The sequence below is a fragment of the Lithobates pipiens genome, unplaced genomic scaffold (assembly GCF_037356315.1).
Source record: "Lithobates pipiens isolate NorthernLeopardFrog02 unplaced genomic scaffold, aLitPip1_a1.2 Scaffold_23, whole genome shotgun sequence".
In the NCBI taxonomy this organism is placed as follows: domain Eukaryota; kingdom Metazoa; phylum Chordata; class Amphibia; order Anura; family Ranidae; genus Lithobates; species Lithobates pipiens.
Window position 1 is genome coordinate 214213507 of NW_027507785.1, and position 17437 is coordinate 214230943.

Below are 17437 nucleotides of genomic sequence, written 5' to 3' on the forward strand. Positions count from 1 at the left end.
AGCAACACACACAAGCCAAGCAACTTTCAGAGGAGAAACTTTACCTTCAACTTCCTGATCAAAGAACAGCATCGCCAAACATTCTGTACAACGAGAGACAACATCACACTCTGCTGCTTTTCTAGAAACAAGCCAATGATTGTATTTTATTTTATCCAGTTTCTCGTGTCTAAGCAACCACTATTTTTGTGGACCCCGGGTTTCCTAATTATGTTACCGAAGATAAAGATCTATTAATATACCATGAGAACCAACAGGTCATGTGTTTCTCAGGGATAATGGATCTTATGGTTACTTAGCTAAGATAAGTCTTATATTCATAAAGAATTATTTAGTGATTTTTTTTTTAGCACAGAGGAAACCTTAAAATAACTTTTTGGTGTTCTCTATATACCCACCAGTTAGATTCCTTTGCACTTTCTATCCCCTAAGACACAACAGACATTTATTGGAAATTTCTCCAAAATGAAAGGAACCCCCACAATTGACAGCTGTCACTGGAACAATTGTCCCCATTGGAAGAGATCCCTTCTACTCGTTTTCCGGTGACAGGTATCGAATTTTGCATTCCCCTTTAACTTTCTCCATCCGTAACAATGGTCACCAAGACAAACTTGCACAATGGGGACACTAACCGCAATAAAAACCCGACAGAGAGAATTACACTTCCTTCATTTAGATACATTTCGAAAAAATATTCTGGCTGGAGTTCCACTTTAATAATAAAAAAACAACATGCAAACGATAAACGATAGCAGTCTACAAGAGTCAAATAGAACTCTTTGCGATCAAAGGCGCACTTGTCCAATTGTACCCTCCCTTTTCATTACTCAGGTTGCATAAACAATAATTAATATGGGGTTATTTTACTTTTTTAACTGTTAAGTGCTGGAACAAGAGTTAAAATACCACTAGGGACAAAGGGGGTGTGTAATTTTTTTATACAGTACTGTAATCTGTAAGATTACAGTGTACTGTATGTGTATTGTGTGCTTTTACCTTTTTGAATTTGGTGCCGATCTCCGCTCCTGTGCGTGGCAACGTCGCAGGGAGCGGAGCTCAGCGGCACTGGGGCACTGTGTGAATCGAGCGGAGGACGGCTCGCACACACAGCGGGGAGGACGTTGCAGGATCCAGGGGACAAGGTAAGTAACTCTCCCTGTATCCTGCAATGCGATCCCGAGTCTGGCTCGGGGGTTACTGCTTATGGTACTGAAATTCCACCCCGAGCCAGACTCGGGAATACCGCCAGGGGGGTTAAAGCACTTTTGCACTCCCACCTTGGCGATTCTAGCAGACGTTCTGCCCCCTCCTCTTTGCCCGCAGCCTTCTGTGACACGTCATAGGTCCCAGAAGGCTGTAAGACCATTCACGCAGCACAGCTTGCACATGTGCAGTGGGGAACCAGCTGTGAAGCTGCAAGGAGTCACAACTGGCTTTCCTTAGTAAACATGCCAGTGACATTGACCCAAAGACTGGTGAAGAACCAGCCGGGGTGAGGACGGTGCTGGATCCTTGAACAGGTAAGTGTCCTTTTATTAAAAGTCAGCAGCTACAGTATTTGTAGCTACTGACTTTTACATTTTTCATAGAGCCTGAAGATCCTCTTTAAGGTAATAAAGATATTTCTAAAACAGTAGCTGGTAAACGTTACAATGATATTGTTTTATGACACTGCAGACCTTCTATATTGCCGAAAGCTTAGTGTATAATTAGGCTTAACTGTAGCTACACTGGATTTCTCCTAAATATCCCTGTATTTGCATGTGCCGACATCATCGGCACATGCGCACTTAAGGAAACTGAAGCAGCGGCACATACGTGCTGTTGCTTCAGTTGTACTGTGCCGTTACAGGCGGCTCCCACACGCATGCCCGGGTGTGACGTCATCGTGGCCTTGACCAATCACAGCGCTGGAGCAGTGAAGGACCACTGCTGGGGTTTCGATCTGAGGTAAGTAATTCATACTGAACTAGTATGCTATGCATACTAGCTCATTATGCCTTTGTCTTGCAGGGTTTTTTTTTTCTATTTTTTTAAAGGGTTTACAACCACTTTAAGAACTGTACACAACTCATTTCCATAGAAACAAAGTGTTCTCAGAGTCAAAGCCTTTGATAAAGTTGTTTGTACATAGCTCTTTAAACAGGCAAATTACCAATCCATACTAATTGCTGGTGGCATGCTTTGTTGTATGACATTTTGACATGGCCCTCTAATTAACAGATAAGATCACAATTTCCACAAACAACTGTAGACAAAAAGGGAACAGCGCAAACATGAAGCTATATCAGAAATGTCATAAGTAATGATAAAGTAATGAAATACAAAACAGTATAGAAAACCAATATAATAAATAGAGAAATTGCTGTCAATTAGTGACAGTTATCTATTTTTAGATGTAAGACTTCCACAACCGAGTAGTTCCAAGCTGGTCATAAAGGGCACCATGGCTAAATAAATGTAGCTATTAAAAAGGACCTTTAAATAGAACTTTAACTGAGAGAAAAGTAAATTAGCATTTTCAAAACGAGAATTTAGCAATGGCAGCCTACATATTCCTTACTGAAGAGTTACTGTAATTTAGTCCATTTGACTGATCTTATGGGCCATACATGTGCAACTGCGCTATATAGGACAACTTTGATGAAAATGTGTATAGATCCTTCCCCGGCACACCAAAGCTGTGCCTGGACATTTATCAGTGGCTACCATAGAAACAAATGATTCTCACCTCTTTTGTCCATTTCCCTTAACCAGTTCGGCTCCAGAGCAATTTGTTTTTATTTTCCGCATACATGTAAAAATCTTAATTTTTGGCAATAAAATTAATTAAACCCCCAGAACATTATATATTTTCTGAAAGCAGAGGCCCTGTAGAAAAGGTGATAGTTGCAGATTTTTGTTTCACATGATATTTGCGCAACTGTTTATTAAATATAAATTTTCAGGAAAAAAATATAATAAAATTAATTTTACTGCAAAACCACACCGTATAATACCAATTTTTGGTTAAAATATAAAAGATGAGGTTGCATTGAGTAAATAGATACAAAATATTTAATGTCTTAGAATTGCGTGCGCCCGTGATATCGCCAAAAATAATGGTGCCGAAAAATCACCATAGGTGGCGCTTTAAAAGCCTTTACAGCTCAGTTTGGAGTTAACTAGTAGCTCTTGTGCTAGAATTATTGTTCTCACTCTGACATTTGTGGCGATATGTCACACGTAGGGGCTTGTAATCTCACTGTGATCTCTCTCCCCCTGCCGCCGGCTGTGTTCCCAGGCACCGGTGAGCATTGGACAGCCCAGAAACCACGGGAGGAGGGGGGCCGCCAGCAGGAGGGGCACTGTCCTGCCGGCTCTGTTAAAGTGTTCAACAGCTATGCGGCTGCCACATCACTTTCACTTTGAAGCCGAGAGCCGGCTGAGCAAAACCCGCACAGGCTGATAGCTGCTACTAAAAGTGGGGTATGCCTGTAATTTCCTCAACATTTTAGGCCAATATGTATTATGCTACATATTTTTGGTAAAAAAAAAAAAAAAATCCCAATAAGCATTTATTGAATGATTTGCAGAAAACTTTATTGCGTCTACAAACTATGTCATATTTTTATTTATTTGTTTTTTATTTTTTACTAGTAAGGGAGGCAATCAGCAACTTATAGCGAGACCGTGATATTGTAGCAGACGTTCTGTCATTAACTGACACTTTTTGGGGACCAGTGACACTAATACACTTATCAGTGCTAAAAAGTAACTGTATTAATGACACTGGGGGTTATTTACTAAACCTGCATGGTGAAAAATCTGGTGCAGCTCTGCATAGAAACCAATCAGCTTCCAAGTTTTATTGTCAAAGCTTAATTCAACAAGCTGAAATTAGAAGCTGATTGGTTACCATGCACAGCTTCACCAGATTCCGAGTGCTCTAGCTTTAGTAAATCCCCCCCCCCAAATCCGGAGCAATCAAAGGGTTAATTGTGTTCCTTGCCAGTGTTTTAGTGTACTGTGGGAGGTGCTTTTTCTAGAGGAGAGAGATGGAATTTATTCCTTTGCAGGAACACAAACTCCATCTCTTCCCTCCTGTCAGAACGGTGATCCGCCTTGTTTACATAGGCAGACCGGCGTTCTCTGTCTTTACTCGCGATCAGCAGGTGCCGGTGGACATCAAGTCCACAGTACGTGCAGATCAGCTCCCGCTGTCATTATACGCATATGTGTCCCCCTACCCGGAAGTGTCAGATCACAGATACGGTATATACGTGATCCTACGCACAGAAGCTGCCCTGTAGCAGTAGAACTGCTATAGGGCAGTTCTGAACCGGTTAACAAGAGTTTAATGCTACTTTAAACATAGAATATTATCAGATAATAATGGAATTTGAATATTGGCTCTTTAACAGGTTCTGCAGGTGCCTGAAAAGCCTGTACTAAGCAATAACACCAGCAACTTATAACTTGGAATATTTTGTACACAAAATGAATCTTTTTCTATGTTCCTGTTAAGGGACATCTATTCTCCCCAGCCTGTGCTGAAATGACAGCAGGTGCCGCAGTGGACAAAAGGTTCTGTATTCAGCAGTATTTGCTAGCTAGGAGCTGGTTCTAGCAAGCCTGTTAAAGGGATTCTCCTCAGATTTCATTGCCGGGACGCAGAGACTTGTCCTTTGTACAGAGCACACGGATCTCAGATTCCTTGCACAATCAGGACGAAGCAAGGAGGAGGCACATAACACTATGGGGGGAAGGGAACGCTGGATTATTTCTTTCTAAAATAGTGTCCATATTATTGCCAGTTCATCTCCTGGAGACAGCCAAGCAAACTCATTAATGGGAAATAACATACAGTTTGTACAGCTAAGCAGGCGTCATCAATTATGGCAAAAGTTAATGTCAGGTCACCGAGTTGTGACAGCGGCTTTAAACCCTGCCTAGTGACCCCAGCATTAACCTGTCCTGTGTTCTAATAAGAAGATTAGTATACTCCCTAATGAGCAACCGAACATAGAAGAGACCCAATTTATCATCAGATGACAGTCGGCAGAGATGTACAGTAAAGGAGTTGTGACTGCTGACCTCATCATTGTAACATGAGATTTTATCTGACAAGCAGTGTCAATATAATATGATGCCAAGAGTAAATATGGAGTATACAGGGTGCCTGGGAAAAAAGACCAGTTTATCTGTTTTGTTCAATGCAGCAATAAAGCTTGTTATTAAAAATGGAACTTCACTCTCAATCATCATTGACTATATTTAATACTTGTGCTGCTAGCATTAGTAAATAGATAGGAAAGTATATCATATTTGCCTGTTTTACATTTTTATTTTATTTTTTAATTTTTTTTTTACATTTCTTCAGTTACCGTATTTATCGGTGTATAACACACACTTTTTTCCCCTTAAAATCAGGGGGAAATTGCGGGTGCGTGTTATACGGCGATCCTCCACTATTTTGGAGCCTCTGGGCGGCTTTCAGCCGCCTTTGGCCCTTCTTGGCGGCTTTCGGCGGCTTTTGCCCGCCTCCGGCCCTTCTCGGCGGCTTTTGGGAGCCTTAAGTCGTTCTCAGCGGCCTTCGGCCCTTCTCGGTGGCCGAGAACTACCGAGCACCGCCAAGATACACAGGACATCTCAGTGGCGCCATTTTTAAAAATAAAACCAGAAAATAAAACGGACAAGGCTGAAAATGACACTGACAAGGGGACAACGATGGACAAGGCTGCATGACAAGGCTGCAATAATGGACAAGGCTGCAATGATAGACAGGCTGCATGACAAAGCTGCATATGACACTGACAAGGGTGCAATGATGGACAAGGCTGCAAATGACACTGACAAGGCTGCAGATGGACACTGATAAAGCTGCATTGATGGGCGTTTAAATGTAAGTTTTGTTTCCTTAAACTTCCCTCCTAAAAGTTTTTTTCCTTAAAATTCACTCCTAAACTTGGGGTGCGTGTCATACGCCGACGAGTGTTATACGCCGATAAATACAGTACTTCCTGGTTTCCAGGCCTAGACAAACTATGCCATACATCCCAGGAGTTTTCAGGAGGGGAGGAGGGGCTTTCTCAGCTAAGCACAGCCTATTGTCGGCATGCCTGAGCTAAGGCCAGGTGGATTCCAGGATGTTACATGAATCACCTGCCCTCACTCAACATGGCTACGGCCAGAAATTCTAAGGAGGGAGGGGGTTCAAAGTGAATTCTCAGCAAAAAAAAGCATGACGACATGGATGGATGGGGGGGTTTGCTCTGAATATCAACAGCTTCCCGATTGCCTCACGCAGATATACTGCGGGAGAAGGGCACATACAGGCAGATTAACGTACCTGTACGTTGCCCTTTAAAAGGCGGCTTGCGTGCGCATGCTGTCACCATGATCGCGGATACCCACGATCATCTCACGGTGAGGAAGAACGGGGGGATGCTAATGTAAACAAACCCGTTCTGCCTAGTGACAATGTCACTGATCAGCTCTCCCTGTAATCGGGAGCGCTGATCAGTGATGTGTCACACACAGCCCCTCCCCCCACAGTTAGAATCACTCCCTAGGACACACTTAACCCCTACAGCGCCACCTAGTGGTTAACCCCTTCACTGCCAGTGACATTTTTACAGTAATCAATGCAATTTTTTAGCATTGATCGCTGTATTAATGCCAATGGTCCCAAAAACGTGTCAAAATTGTTCGATGTGTCTGCCATAATGTCGCAGTCACGATAAAAATCTCTGATCGCCGCCATTACTAGTAAAAAAAAAATAGTAATTAAAATGCTCTAAAACTATCCCCTATTTTGTAGACGCTATAACTTTTTTAAACACAATAAACACTTTTTTTTACCAAAAATATGTACAAGAATACGTATCGGCCTAAACTGAGGGAAAAAATTATAGCAGAAAGTATTTATTATAGCAGAAAGTAAAAAATAATGAGGTTTTTTTTTCAAAATTGTCGCTATTTTTGATTATAGTGCAAAAAAAAAAAACACAGAGGCGATGAAATACCAATAAAAGAAAGCACTATTTGTGGGGAAAAAAGGACGTCAATTTAGTTTGGGAGCCACGTCGCACAACACAGTGACGAATCGCAAAATGTGCTCTGGTCAGGAAGGGGGTAAATTCTTCCGGGGCTATAGTGGTTAAAAATAAATGAAATAGCATTCTTGGTTTGTGGAGCTCAGATGCAGTGTAGTTCCACGTTAAGTCTTCTAGAAGACAGGCTATATGGTCAAATACACTGTAGTGCAACTCAAATAGCGTTTTCATTGCCATGTATTGTTCGCTTATTTTAAAACCCAATTCGCCCGAGCCATCCACTCCCCCCCAAGCTAGTTGATAGCTGCAACATAAAAAAAATTGAAGGGCCCCCTAGAGCAGGAAACAAGATTCCAGAAGACTCCAGAACAAGGAAGAGGTGAATATTGAAGACTGTTAACATTTGATTATTGCCCAATTATTGTTTTAAAAAATAATTTTAAGATTGAAGATGAGGTAAAACCCCCAAATATTATAAAATTTCTGAAAGCAGAGGCCCTGGAGGATAAAATGGTGGTAGTCACACATTTATATGTATATCAAGCGCCAATTTTTAATAAAATATATTTTTAATTTTAGGGCACATAAAGGCAAATATATTATTCAATGTTCTGTTAAAATATAAAAGATGAGGATACCAAACATGGCAAGCATTAAAATTGTGGGTGCCCATAGGTGACACTTTCAAAGCCACTACAAGTCTTCGGTTTGGAGTTAAACCTAAATAATGGTCCTAGAATTGTTGTTCTCAGTCCGACAAGCGCGGGGCTACATAACATGTTTTTTTTTTACACAGGCTTTCCTGGCAAGTGTGTACATTCATATGTGCATTACATTGGGAACGGGTGGGCTCAATTTTTTTTTGATGGGGGGGTTTAAGTTCCTTAGTGTAACTCATTTATTTAGCGGTGCACCAAGTGGAAATGCAGAATGTACCTGGCCAAAAACTGAAACCAAAACTGAAAATGACAGATAAATAAATAAATTTAAAAAAAAATATATATATATATATATATATATATATATATATATATATATATATATATATATATATATATATATATATAAATGTATTTATTTATTCACATGGACTGGCCTTTAAATAGCTCTTTACTCGGTTCTCTTCCATGTTATGTGACTTTGACCCCAAAGACTCCATTTCTACATGTGCTTGTATTTCAATACCTCAAATAAGTCATACGTAATAGTGAGTTAAATGAGTTAAAGAGGCATCTCTGGACAGAATGTTAAAGTGATTGTAAAGTCTTGTTTTTTTTTTCAATAAAAATAACAAACATGTTCTACTTACCTCATATGTGCAGTGACTTTGCACAGAGCAGTCCAGAGCCTCGTCTTCTCGGGTCCCTCTTTTGTGCTCCTGGCCCCTCCTTCCTGTCGAGTGCCCCCACAGCAAGCAGCTTGCTAGGGGGGCACCTGAGCCGAGTCACAGCTCCCTGTGCCCATTCAAACATGGAGCTGTGGCCAGGCCCCACCCCCCCTCACTCCTGATTGGCTGACTTTGATTGACAGCAGCGGGAGGAAATGGCGCTGCTGCTGTGTCTCAGCCAATCAGGAAGGAGGAGAGTCTTGGATAACCGAGACAGTCGTGGACATCGCTGGACAGAGATGGGGCTCAAGTAAGTAATAGGGGCTGCTGGGTATTACTGTGCTTAAAAAAAAATTAAAGAAATTGGAGAATTTTTTTTTTATTTTTACTCACCTCTAAATGCCTGTTGCTAGGTGGTCCCTCGTAGTCTGCCTCCTTCGGCGTCTGGGCTCCTGACGTCACTTCCTTTGGTGCAGGAAGGGAAATCGCCTCTCTCCCCTCCCTCTTGTCAATCATCTGGGACATGTAGCAGGTCACGGCTGTAAAGCCACAGCCAGGTGCCCACAGTTAAAATGCCCCAGGGGGACCCCAGAAGGGGAGGGCTGGGGACACTCTGTGCAAAACAAACTGCACAGTGGAGGTATGACATTACTATTATTTAAAAAAAAATTGGTTTTACAACCCCTTTAAGCCTTAGCGGTCTCCAGCGAGTACTTTTATGCAATAACTGGCTCAACCTATCCCTTTTACCACTGGAAAATAATAAGTACTGACTTACCTTGAGTTTTTTGTTGAGCTTACAGCAGTATCTGTAGAGCAGTGCAAGGTTCAGGGGCCCAAAATCTGCATAGAAGCTAAAGAAAAGAATAAATCAATACAGTTTATCACACACATATGACATTTATCTGCAATAAAGGAGTGACATAAAAAATAACTACACTTCAATCATGTTATGGGCTAATCTGCATGGGTGTTCTCTCTGGTTATGTTTTACAAGATATTATAAAGGCAGTGTGAGAACAGAAGAAGCAAAACATTCTGCAAATCAGTACATATTATATGGCGCTGTACAACCAGTGAGCACATCACAACCATATTAAACCAGCATGTGCTTTACACATATTACATTAGCATTCCTCTAAAGATATTCTGCACTCTCATGTGTCCTGCACTGTACAAAGCACAACCTTGTTCCTCATTCAAGATAGATGATAAAAATGTGTGCAATTTAAAAGTTACAAATATTTGTTATTTATTAACTCAATACAGGTTAAGCTTTTGTATTTAGTAGGAATTTTGAAAAAATCTGTAAAATTTATCTGCTAATCATGATTTTAGTGGATTTTAGCAAAAATATTGTTTTGATAAACATTTGTGAAAATATCGTGGGACCTTAAAAATCAGTAGCACCTTCTTTTTATTCTACTGGTCAAGTGAAAAATAAAAAAGCAAAGATAATCGATCAGCGCAGACCCCCCCTGTCAGAGGAGCAGCCGTTCGGCTCTCCTCTACTCGTGTCTGACAGACACGAGTGAGGAAAAGCCGATCACCGGCTCTTCCTATTTACACTGTGATCAGCTGTGATTGGACACGGCTGATCATGTGGTAAAGAGTCTCTTTACCGAGATCGTAGTTGTGGGGTGTCAGACTGACACCCCGCAACAACGATCGTGGCGATGCGCGCCCCAAAATCCTGAGGACGTCCTATGATGTCCAGTCAGGATTTTGAAACTACTTTGCCGCCGTCATTTGCCTATAGGCGGGCAGCAAGTGGTTAATATACAGAATGTACTGCTAATTAACAACTTGCCGCCCGCCATATAGAAAAAAAAAGTGGTTTTGATATCCTGACCGGACGTCATATGATGTCGCCAGGATATCAAGCCGCTGCGCGCCACCATCGTGGTGCCCGCTGTTGCGTTGTGTCAGTCTGCCACACCGCAATTCCAATCTAGGTAAAGAGTCTCTTTACCACGTGATCAGCCGTGTACAATCACAGCTGATCACAGTGTAAACAGGAAGAGCCGTTGATTGGCTTTTCCTCAATTGCGTCTGTCATAAGCAAGTAGAGGAGAGCCGATCGGCTGCTCCTCCGACGGGGAGTCTGTGCTGATCGATTATCAGCACAGCCCCCCCCCCTCCGAGAATGCCCACACTGGACCACCAGGGACGCCACCAGGACCACGTGGGATGTCCCCACCAATTATGCCACCCTAGACCACCAGGGATGTCACCACCAGATATGCCACCCTAGACCACCATGGATGCCAATCAGTACCCACAATGGAAATCATTGATTGGCAGGCATTATTGTTTGGCACTGATTGGCATCCATCAGTACCATCTATTAGTGTACATCAGTGGCCATCCGTGCCACCAATCAGTGGCCATCCGTGCCACCTATCAGTGTCCATCCGTGCTGCCTATATGTACCCATCAGTGCTCCATATCAGTGCCCATCAGTGCAGCCTATCAGTGCCCCATCAGTGCCGCATATTAGTGCCCATCATCAGTGGCCATCAGGGCCAGTCAGTGCAGCCCCATCAGGGCCAATCAGTGAAGGAGAAAACTTCCAAGATTTGTAACAGAAACAAAAAAGATTCAGTTTTTTATTTTATTTGTTTAGCATAAAGCAAAACAGTTTTTTTTTTGCAAAAAATAAAAATCCCAGAGGTGATCAAATACCGCCAAAAGAAAGCTCTATTTGTGGGAACAAAATGATAAAAATGTACTTTGGGTACAGTGTTGTATGACCGCGCAAGTGCCATTCAAACTGCGACAGCGCTGAAAGCTGAAAATTGGTCTGGGCAGGAAGGTGTACCCAGTATTGAAGTGGTTAAAGAACTTTCTGCCACCAAAATAAAATTCATCCAAATACTTCCTAACATTAAACCTACAGAAAATGTTATTGTCATCCAATTAACAGCAAAGTGAAATATTCAAGTTCTCAGGCACTGCAGAATGTGATATGCATTACTTAGCAGACGGTGACATTCTAATACTGTAGGAAGGACCTTACAGGAAACTGATAAAACAGGACATTGAAAGGAGTTGTGGAAAAAATGAGAGGGATTGTGGAAGTGGACAAGAGGAAGTATAACAGGATCAGAGGTGGAGAGGCTTGCTGACCTATTGTGTGGTGTTAGTAAATTATCTTTTGTTTGAATGTTTACTGCCTAGCAATGCATTCTCCAAGGCTCTGCAAACAGACCTGTCACTGTTCTCATCGAGGCCCAATCACAGCCTCTGGAAAGGAGAGCCGCAGCCTTGACATATTGTAAACCTTAGCAGCCGACTTTAATGTCCCTGTACTTAGGTGTCCAACTGTTTGACCTGAATAAGCAGGGGACAGTCCCGAGGGAGATCCAAGGACCTCGTATTCTAAAGAAGTGTGCGTCAGAGAAGCTTCTATTACTTCCATCAAAGCACTACTAAACCCAAAAAACAAATATATTGCTGCTTACCAATTCTTACATGTTGTGGCTGCATTCGTGCTTTTTAGCCCTTTTTTTCTTTATTTTCACCCTTTGACCCAGTTGGTAATGCTGTTATTTTTCAACTTACTTTATCAAACCAATCTGTCCAGCATAAGTAGCAGTTAGAGGGTTAAGATGTTGTTGTAACTACATAAGGCCTCTATCAGACTGGGGCGGTGGCTGCACTGGCAGCAAAATGCCGCTATTTTTAGCTGCACTTTACCGCACTTTTTTGCAGCGATTTTCGGCCGCTAGCGGATCGCTTTTACTGCGGAATAGCCACACTGCCCCTATTGGTTTCAATGGGCAGGAGCGGTGTATATACTGCTCCTTCCCCGCTCCAAAGATGCTGCTAGCAGGACTTTTTTTAGCGTCCTGCCAGCGCATCGTTCAAGTGTGAAAGCACTCGGGCCTTTCACACTGGAAACACAGCAGCGGCTCTTTCAGGGCGCTTTGCAGGCGCTATCTTTAGCGCTGTAGCACCTGTAAAGAGCCCAAGTGTGAAAGGGGTCTAGGCCCCGTACACACGGTCGGACATTCCGACAACAAAATCCGTCTGATTTTTTCCCGACGGATTTTGTCCGAAACTGGTGTTGCATACACACGGTCGGACAAAGTTGTCGGAAAATCCAATCATTCGGGAAACATGATGAGGTTCGTTCATTAAGACGGGACTACGCTGTGGCTAGTAGCCGATAGCTTTGGTCTCATAATTTGATCTGAGCACGCGTGGCACGTTGTCCAATCGGAATTCCCTACAAACGATCGGAAAAAGTCTGATCGGATTTTTTGTTGTTGGAAAATTTGAGGTCCTGCTCTGAAGTCCGTGGAGCCCACACACGGTCAGATTTTCCAACAACATGATCCGATCGGACCTTTTCCGTTGAAAAATCCAACAGCGTGTATGGGGCATAAGGCTCCTTTCACACTACCAGCGCCTGGGTGTCAGAGGTAAAGCGGCGTTATTTTTAGCGCCGCTATGCAGGAGTTTTAGCGACGCTATTCGGCCATTAGCGGGGCAGTTTTAACCCCCGCTAGTGGCCGAGAAAAGGTTAAGAAACCAGCCCCAAAAGGGTTAGAACCACCGCAGAGCACTGCTACAGCAGCGCTATGCCGGCGGTATAGCCGCGCTGCGCCACTGATTTCAATGGGCAGGATTGGTGGAGTGGTGTATACACCGCTCCTTCAACACTTTTTTTGTTTCCTGCCAGCGCACCGCTCCAGTGTGAAAGCCCTCTGGGCTTTCACATTCGCGAGACAGCAGCGGCTGTTTCAGGGCGCTTTGCAGGTGCTATTTTTAGTGCTGCAGCGCCTGCAAATCGCCCCAGTGTGAAAGGGGTCTAATAGTGTTTGGTTTTAACCCTTTCATGACTATGCCTATTTTTGGCATTTGGTGTTTACAAGTTAAAATCCATATTTTTTGCTAGAAAATTACTTAGAACCCCCAAACATTATATATATATATATATTTTTTTAGCAGGGACTCTAGAGAATAAAACGGCGATTGTTGCAATATTTTATGTCACGCGGTATTTGCGCAGCGGTGTTTTAAACGCAACTTTTTGGGAAAAGGGACACTTTCACGAAAATAAAAAAACGAAACAGTAAAATTAGCCCAATTTTTTTGCATAATGTGAAAGATAATGTTACGCCGAGTAAATAGATACCAAAAATGTCACACTTTATAATTGCATGCACTTGTGGAATTACAACAAACTACGGTACCTAAAAATCTCAATAGGCAACGCTTTAAAAAATTTTTATGGTTACCAGGTGAGAGTTACAGAGGAGGTCTAGTGCTAGAATTATTGCTCTCGTTCTGACGATCGCGGTGATACCTCACGTCCCCTCCTGCTCCTCTGGCATAACAGCCAAGCGACGGGGAGCCGGGGCTCTGACAGGTCCGTTCCTGCACAGTGAGTGGAGACGGACTTGTCATCCGCCTGCTCCGCGGGGATCAACATAGCCAAAGAGGAAGTGAGAGGAAATGTCTACATATGAAGGGAATCCCTTTGGACCCCCAGTTCACCAGAACTAGTGTCCCCACTGGATGATTTCCTCTAACTTTTCTGGGGAAATTTGGCATTTTCTTTTAACTTTCACTTTCCATGATAATGGTAAACAGGACAAATAGAAAGGGCAAATCTCCCTAATGGGACTGCAGAGCAAAATAAAATGGACAGCTGCTCTAATCCCTATCCCTTCTTTTCAAAACAAAAACAAAAAGTTTTGCCTTTAGTTATACTTTAACCACTTGCTGAACGCCCTATAGCGGTTTTACTGCTACAGGGCGGCAGCTGTGCGCCAGATAACGTAAATATACAAATATATATGACTATTCATTGTGGAAGCCAATTTGTGGGCGTCGGGGCACTCAATGTCCGGCGATTGTCAGACAGAGACTCAGAACGGAGCTCTGCCTATGTAAACAATGCAGAGTTCTGTTCTGACAGGGGGGACGGGATGGATTCTGGGTTCCTGAAAAGCAGGAATACATATTGGCCTACATTTATGAAGAAATTAGATTTTTCTATTTGTTTATTGGGTATGTTTTATAGCATAAATTAAAAAACATTTTTTTTTTAATTGTCGATCTTTTTTTTGTTTATAGAGCAAAAAAATAAAAACTGCAGTGGTGATCAAATATAACCAAAATAGCTGTATTTGTGGGAAAAAAGTTACATACATTCTATTTGGTTACAGTGTTGCATGAAAGCGCAATTGTCAGTTAAAGTAACTGAGTGCCATATTGCAAAAGTGGCCTGGTCATGAAGGGGAGTAAATCTTCCAGAGGTCAAGCGGTTAGTTCTCCAGCATCTATTTAAAATACCAGCTTTGGTGGACTTATTAAAATAACGCTTATGGGAAGAAAAAATGTGCATTGGTGTCAAATCACAAAGACAAATGAGTTATTCTATATATTTTACATCCATTTATTATTTTATGACTCTCAGTTTACAACAATAAATACTGCATTGGTGAGATATGTCTATTTCCTTAATTCTTTTATGAATCTATATTGTATCTCCTGGGATAACCCCTTTTTCTGTTCTTTGTAAAAGGGGCCTCACAGAAACTCTCTGTTAATGCTTGCTAGAAGGATGTGTTATATTTGGGAGCAAACACCCATGTGCTAATCTTTTAGAACTGACTTTTAGTTATAGAATGTCACAAAATTGCGAAAAAAATATGTGCAAATAGTAAATGCAATAGGTATGTGCTATAAAACCCAGTTCTCTAAAAAAAAAAAAAAATAATAATAATAAAAAAAAAAGTATAGCAAATAATGCATGGAAAAATAAAATTACAACATGCCATTTGTGAACTGAACCTTGAATAACGTCATAGGCGCTGCTAAGTAAAAAAGAGCCTGGAGTAATAATGCAAACTTGGGGCCTTTTTGAATGATTCCGGCCTAACATTTAAGAAAGGTTCATCCCAATATTCAACTAAAGAGCATACCTTATTCTTAATATCTTTCACTATTAGGCATAACCAAGGATTAAAAAAAAAGGTTTTGCACCACATTCTCACAAACAAAAAAAGGATCTGGTACAGACATTTTTAGATTTTTTAGACAGGTGTTCTATGCTCTAATGCCCTGTACACACGGTTGGAAATTCTGACGGAAAAAGTCCCATCGGATTATATTGTCAGAAAATGCGATCGTGTGTGGGCTCTATCGGACTTTTTCCGACAGAAAAAATTTGAGAGCAGGATCTAAAATATTCCGACAAAAAAATCAGATCGGACTTTTTCCGATCGTTTGTAGAGACAAAGTGCCACCTATGCTCAGATCAAATTACGAGACCAAAGCTATTGGCTACTAGCCTCTACGTAGTCTCGTCGTACGCAACGAACGTCACCTCATTCAGAACGATCGGATTTTCTGACAACTTTGTCGGACCGTGTGTATGCAACACCAGTCTTGGACAAAATCCGTCGGAAAAAATCTGACGGATTTTGTAATCGGGACGTCTGATCGTGTGTACAGGGTATTAAATGTTTCTATGAAGGTTTTCTTGATGCACTTTCTTAAATATCATAAAAAAAATTAAAAAAATGTGATTGTTTCAATATCCACACTTTTTGGTGAAATATAAATAAGGAGTTACAGAGCAATAATCTTACTGATAAGAACTTCTTGCATTGCCCTAAAATAAATAAACATAATCTACATTGATAAATGACAGTCAGCAACTCAAAATCTGAATGTGATTGCTTGCTTTTGGGCACTAGACAGTTTTTTATTAAAGACACTTTGAAAAATGAGACCCAGCTTTCCTACAACAAGTGTACCATACAAATAAAGAAAAATGACAGATTCATAGGTTTTCTCACAGAAAATCCATTATATTAGGACCTTGGGTTTCTACGGAACACAAACGACTGCAAGAACTTTTACTGCATATCTCTGAATGTCATTGTAACGGTGTCAGGGCTCCTAAACCCCCAGCCTGGCCATTTGTCACAAGTATTTGTGGCTGGGCTATATTGAGCAGGAGGTAGAAAAGCAAAATCTCATCACCAGACATCTGTCCCATTTTTGGTACTTTTATTTATTTATTTTTTATTATTTTTTTATGTTTTAGTCGCTACCCTATTTCATAATTCAAGCAATTATAATCACAGAAATTGTGATCTTAGCCTCATGATGCATTTGAAACAAACAGATCCTCATTGACAGCTCCTGTGCCTCTCTCCAATGATTTCATTGTTCTTGGTACCAATTCAACTTTATTGTACAACATGCCAGAAGACTGCACGTCCCCCTTATTGAAATGTGCTGCCTTCCCTACAGAAAAAGATCTCATTTGTGTAAAATGGAAGGCACAGAAAGTAAAGAAGGATCCTGTTTATATCTATGGAAACCTTAACATTTACAAATTCTGGTTTTACTATCTATTCTATAAGCAACATAGGTACTGCAATGCGGTCTCATTTCCAGGACTGCTTCTATGACTGTGTGGTTTTTACAGACATTTTATTTTTATTTTTTTAACTGCAAAATAAACTTGCCATAAGAGCTCTGCCTGAACTCTTTTCCGTGCTACTGAGGAAATCAACCAGTGATATCTTTGTGTAATAAAGAACATATTTAAAAACAGGGACAGGTATGTTCTAATTAAGTAATAATATTACTCAATGGCCCTACAAAATAGGGATCAGTTACTAAAATCTAATATTCACAGCACAGAAATCCCAAATAAAAAATGATATATATAGATATACGGTATATATCTATATACTGAGCAAAATTATAAACGCAACACTTTTGTGTTTGCCCCTATTTATGATAAGCTGAACTCTAAGCCCTTGTATACACGGTTGGAGATTCCGACGGAATGTGTCCTATCGGACCGTTTTGTCGGATAATCCGAGTGTGGGTGGTCTCCATCGGACTGTTTCCGTCAGAGTATCCGACAGACTAAGTTTTCCAACTTGTCCGTAAAATTTTCCGACAAAATGCTCCAATCGGGCATACTCCGATTATGTGTAGCCTACTCCGACAGACAAAGTGCCATGCATGCTCAGATCAAATTCCTAGACCAAAGCTATTGGCTACTAGCCTGAACGTAGTCCCGTCGTAACGA

General features: G+C 41.4%; 1 protein-coding gene across 4 annotated transcripts in view; it reads right to left on the reverse strand.

Annotated features, from left to right (window-relative positions):
* CDC14A (cell division cycle 14A) overlaps positions 1 to 17437 on the reverse strand; it is a 188035-nt gene that overhangs the window by 135650 nt on the left and 34948 nt on the right. For 3 of the 4 annotated variants that reach the window (XM_077452824.1, XM_077452822.1, XM_077452821.1), the window contains exon 3: positions 9146 to 9221. In XM_077452824.1, the coding sequence (XP_077308950.1) occupies positions 9146 to 9221 (76 nt within the window). Of the gene's footprint in view, positions 1 to 44; positions 116 to 9145; positions 9222 to 17437 lie in introns of those variants that run through there. The other variant, XM_077452823.1, reaches the window with a different exon arrangement.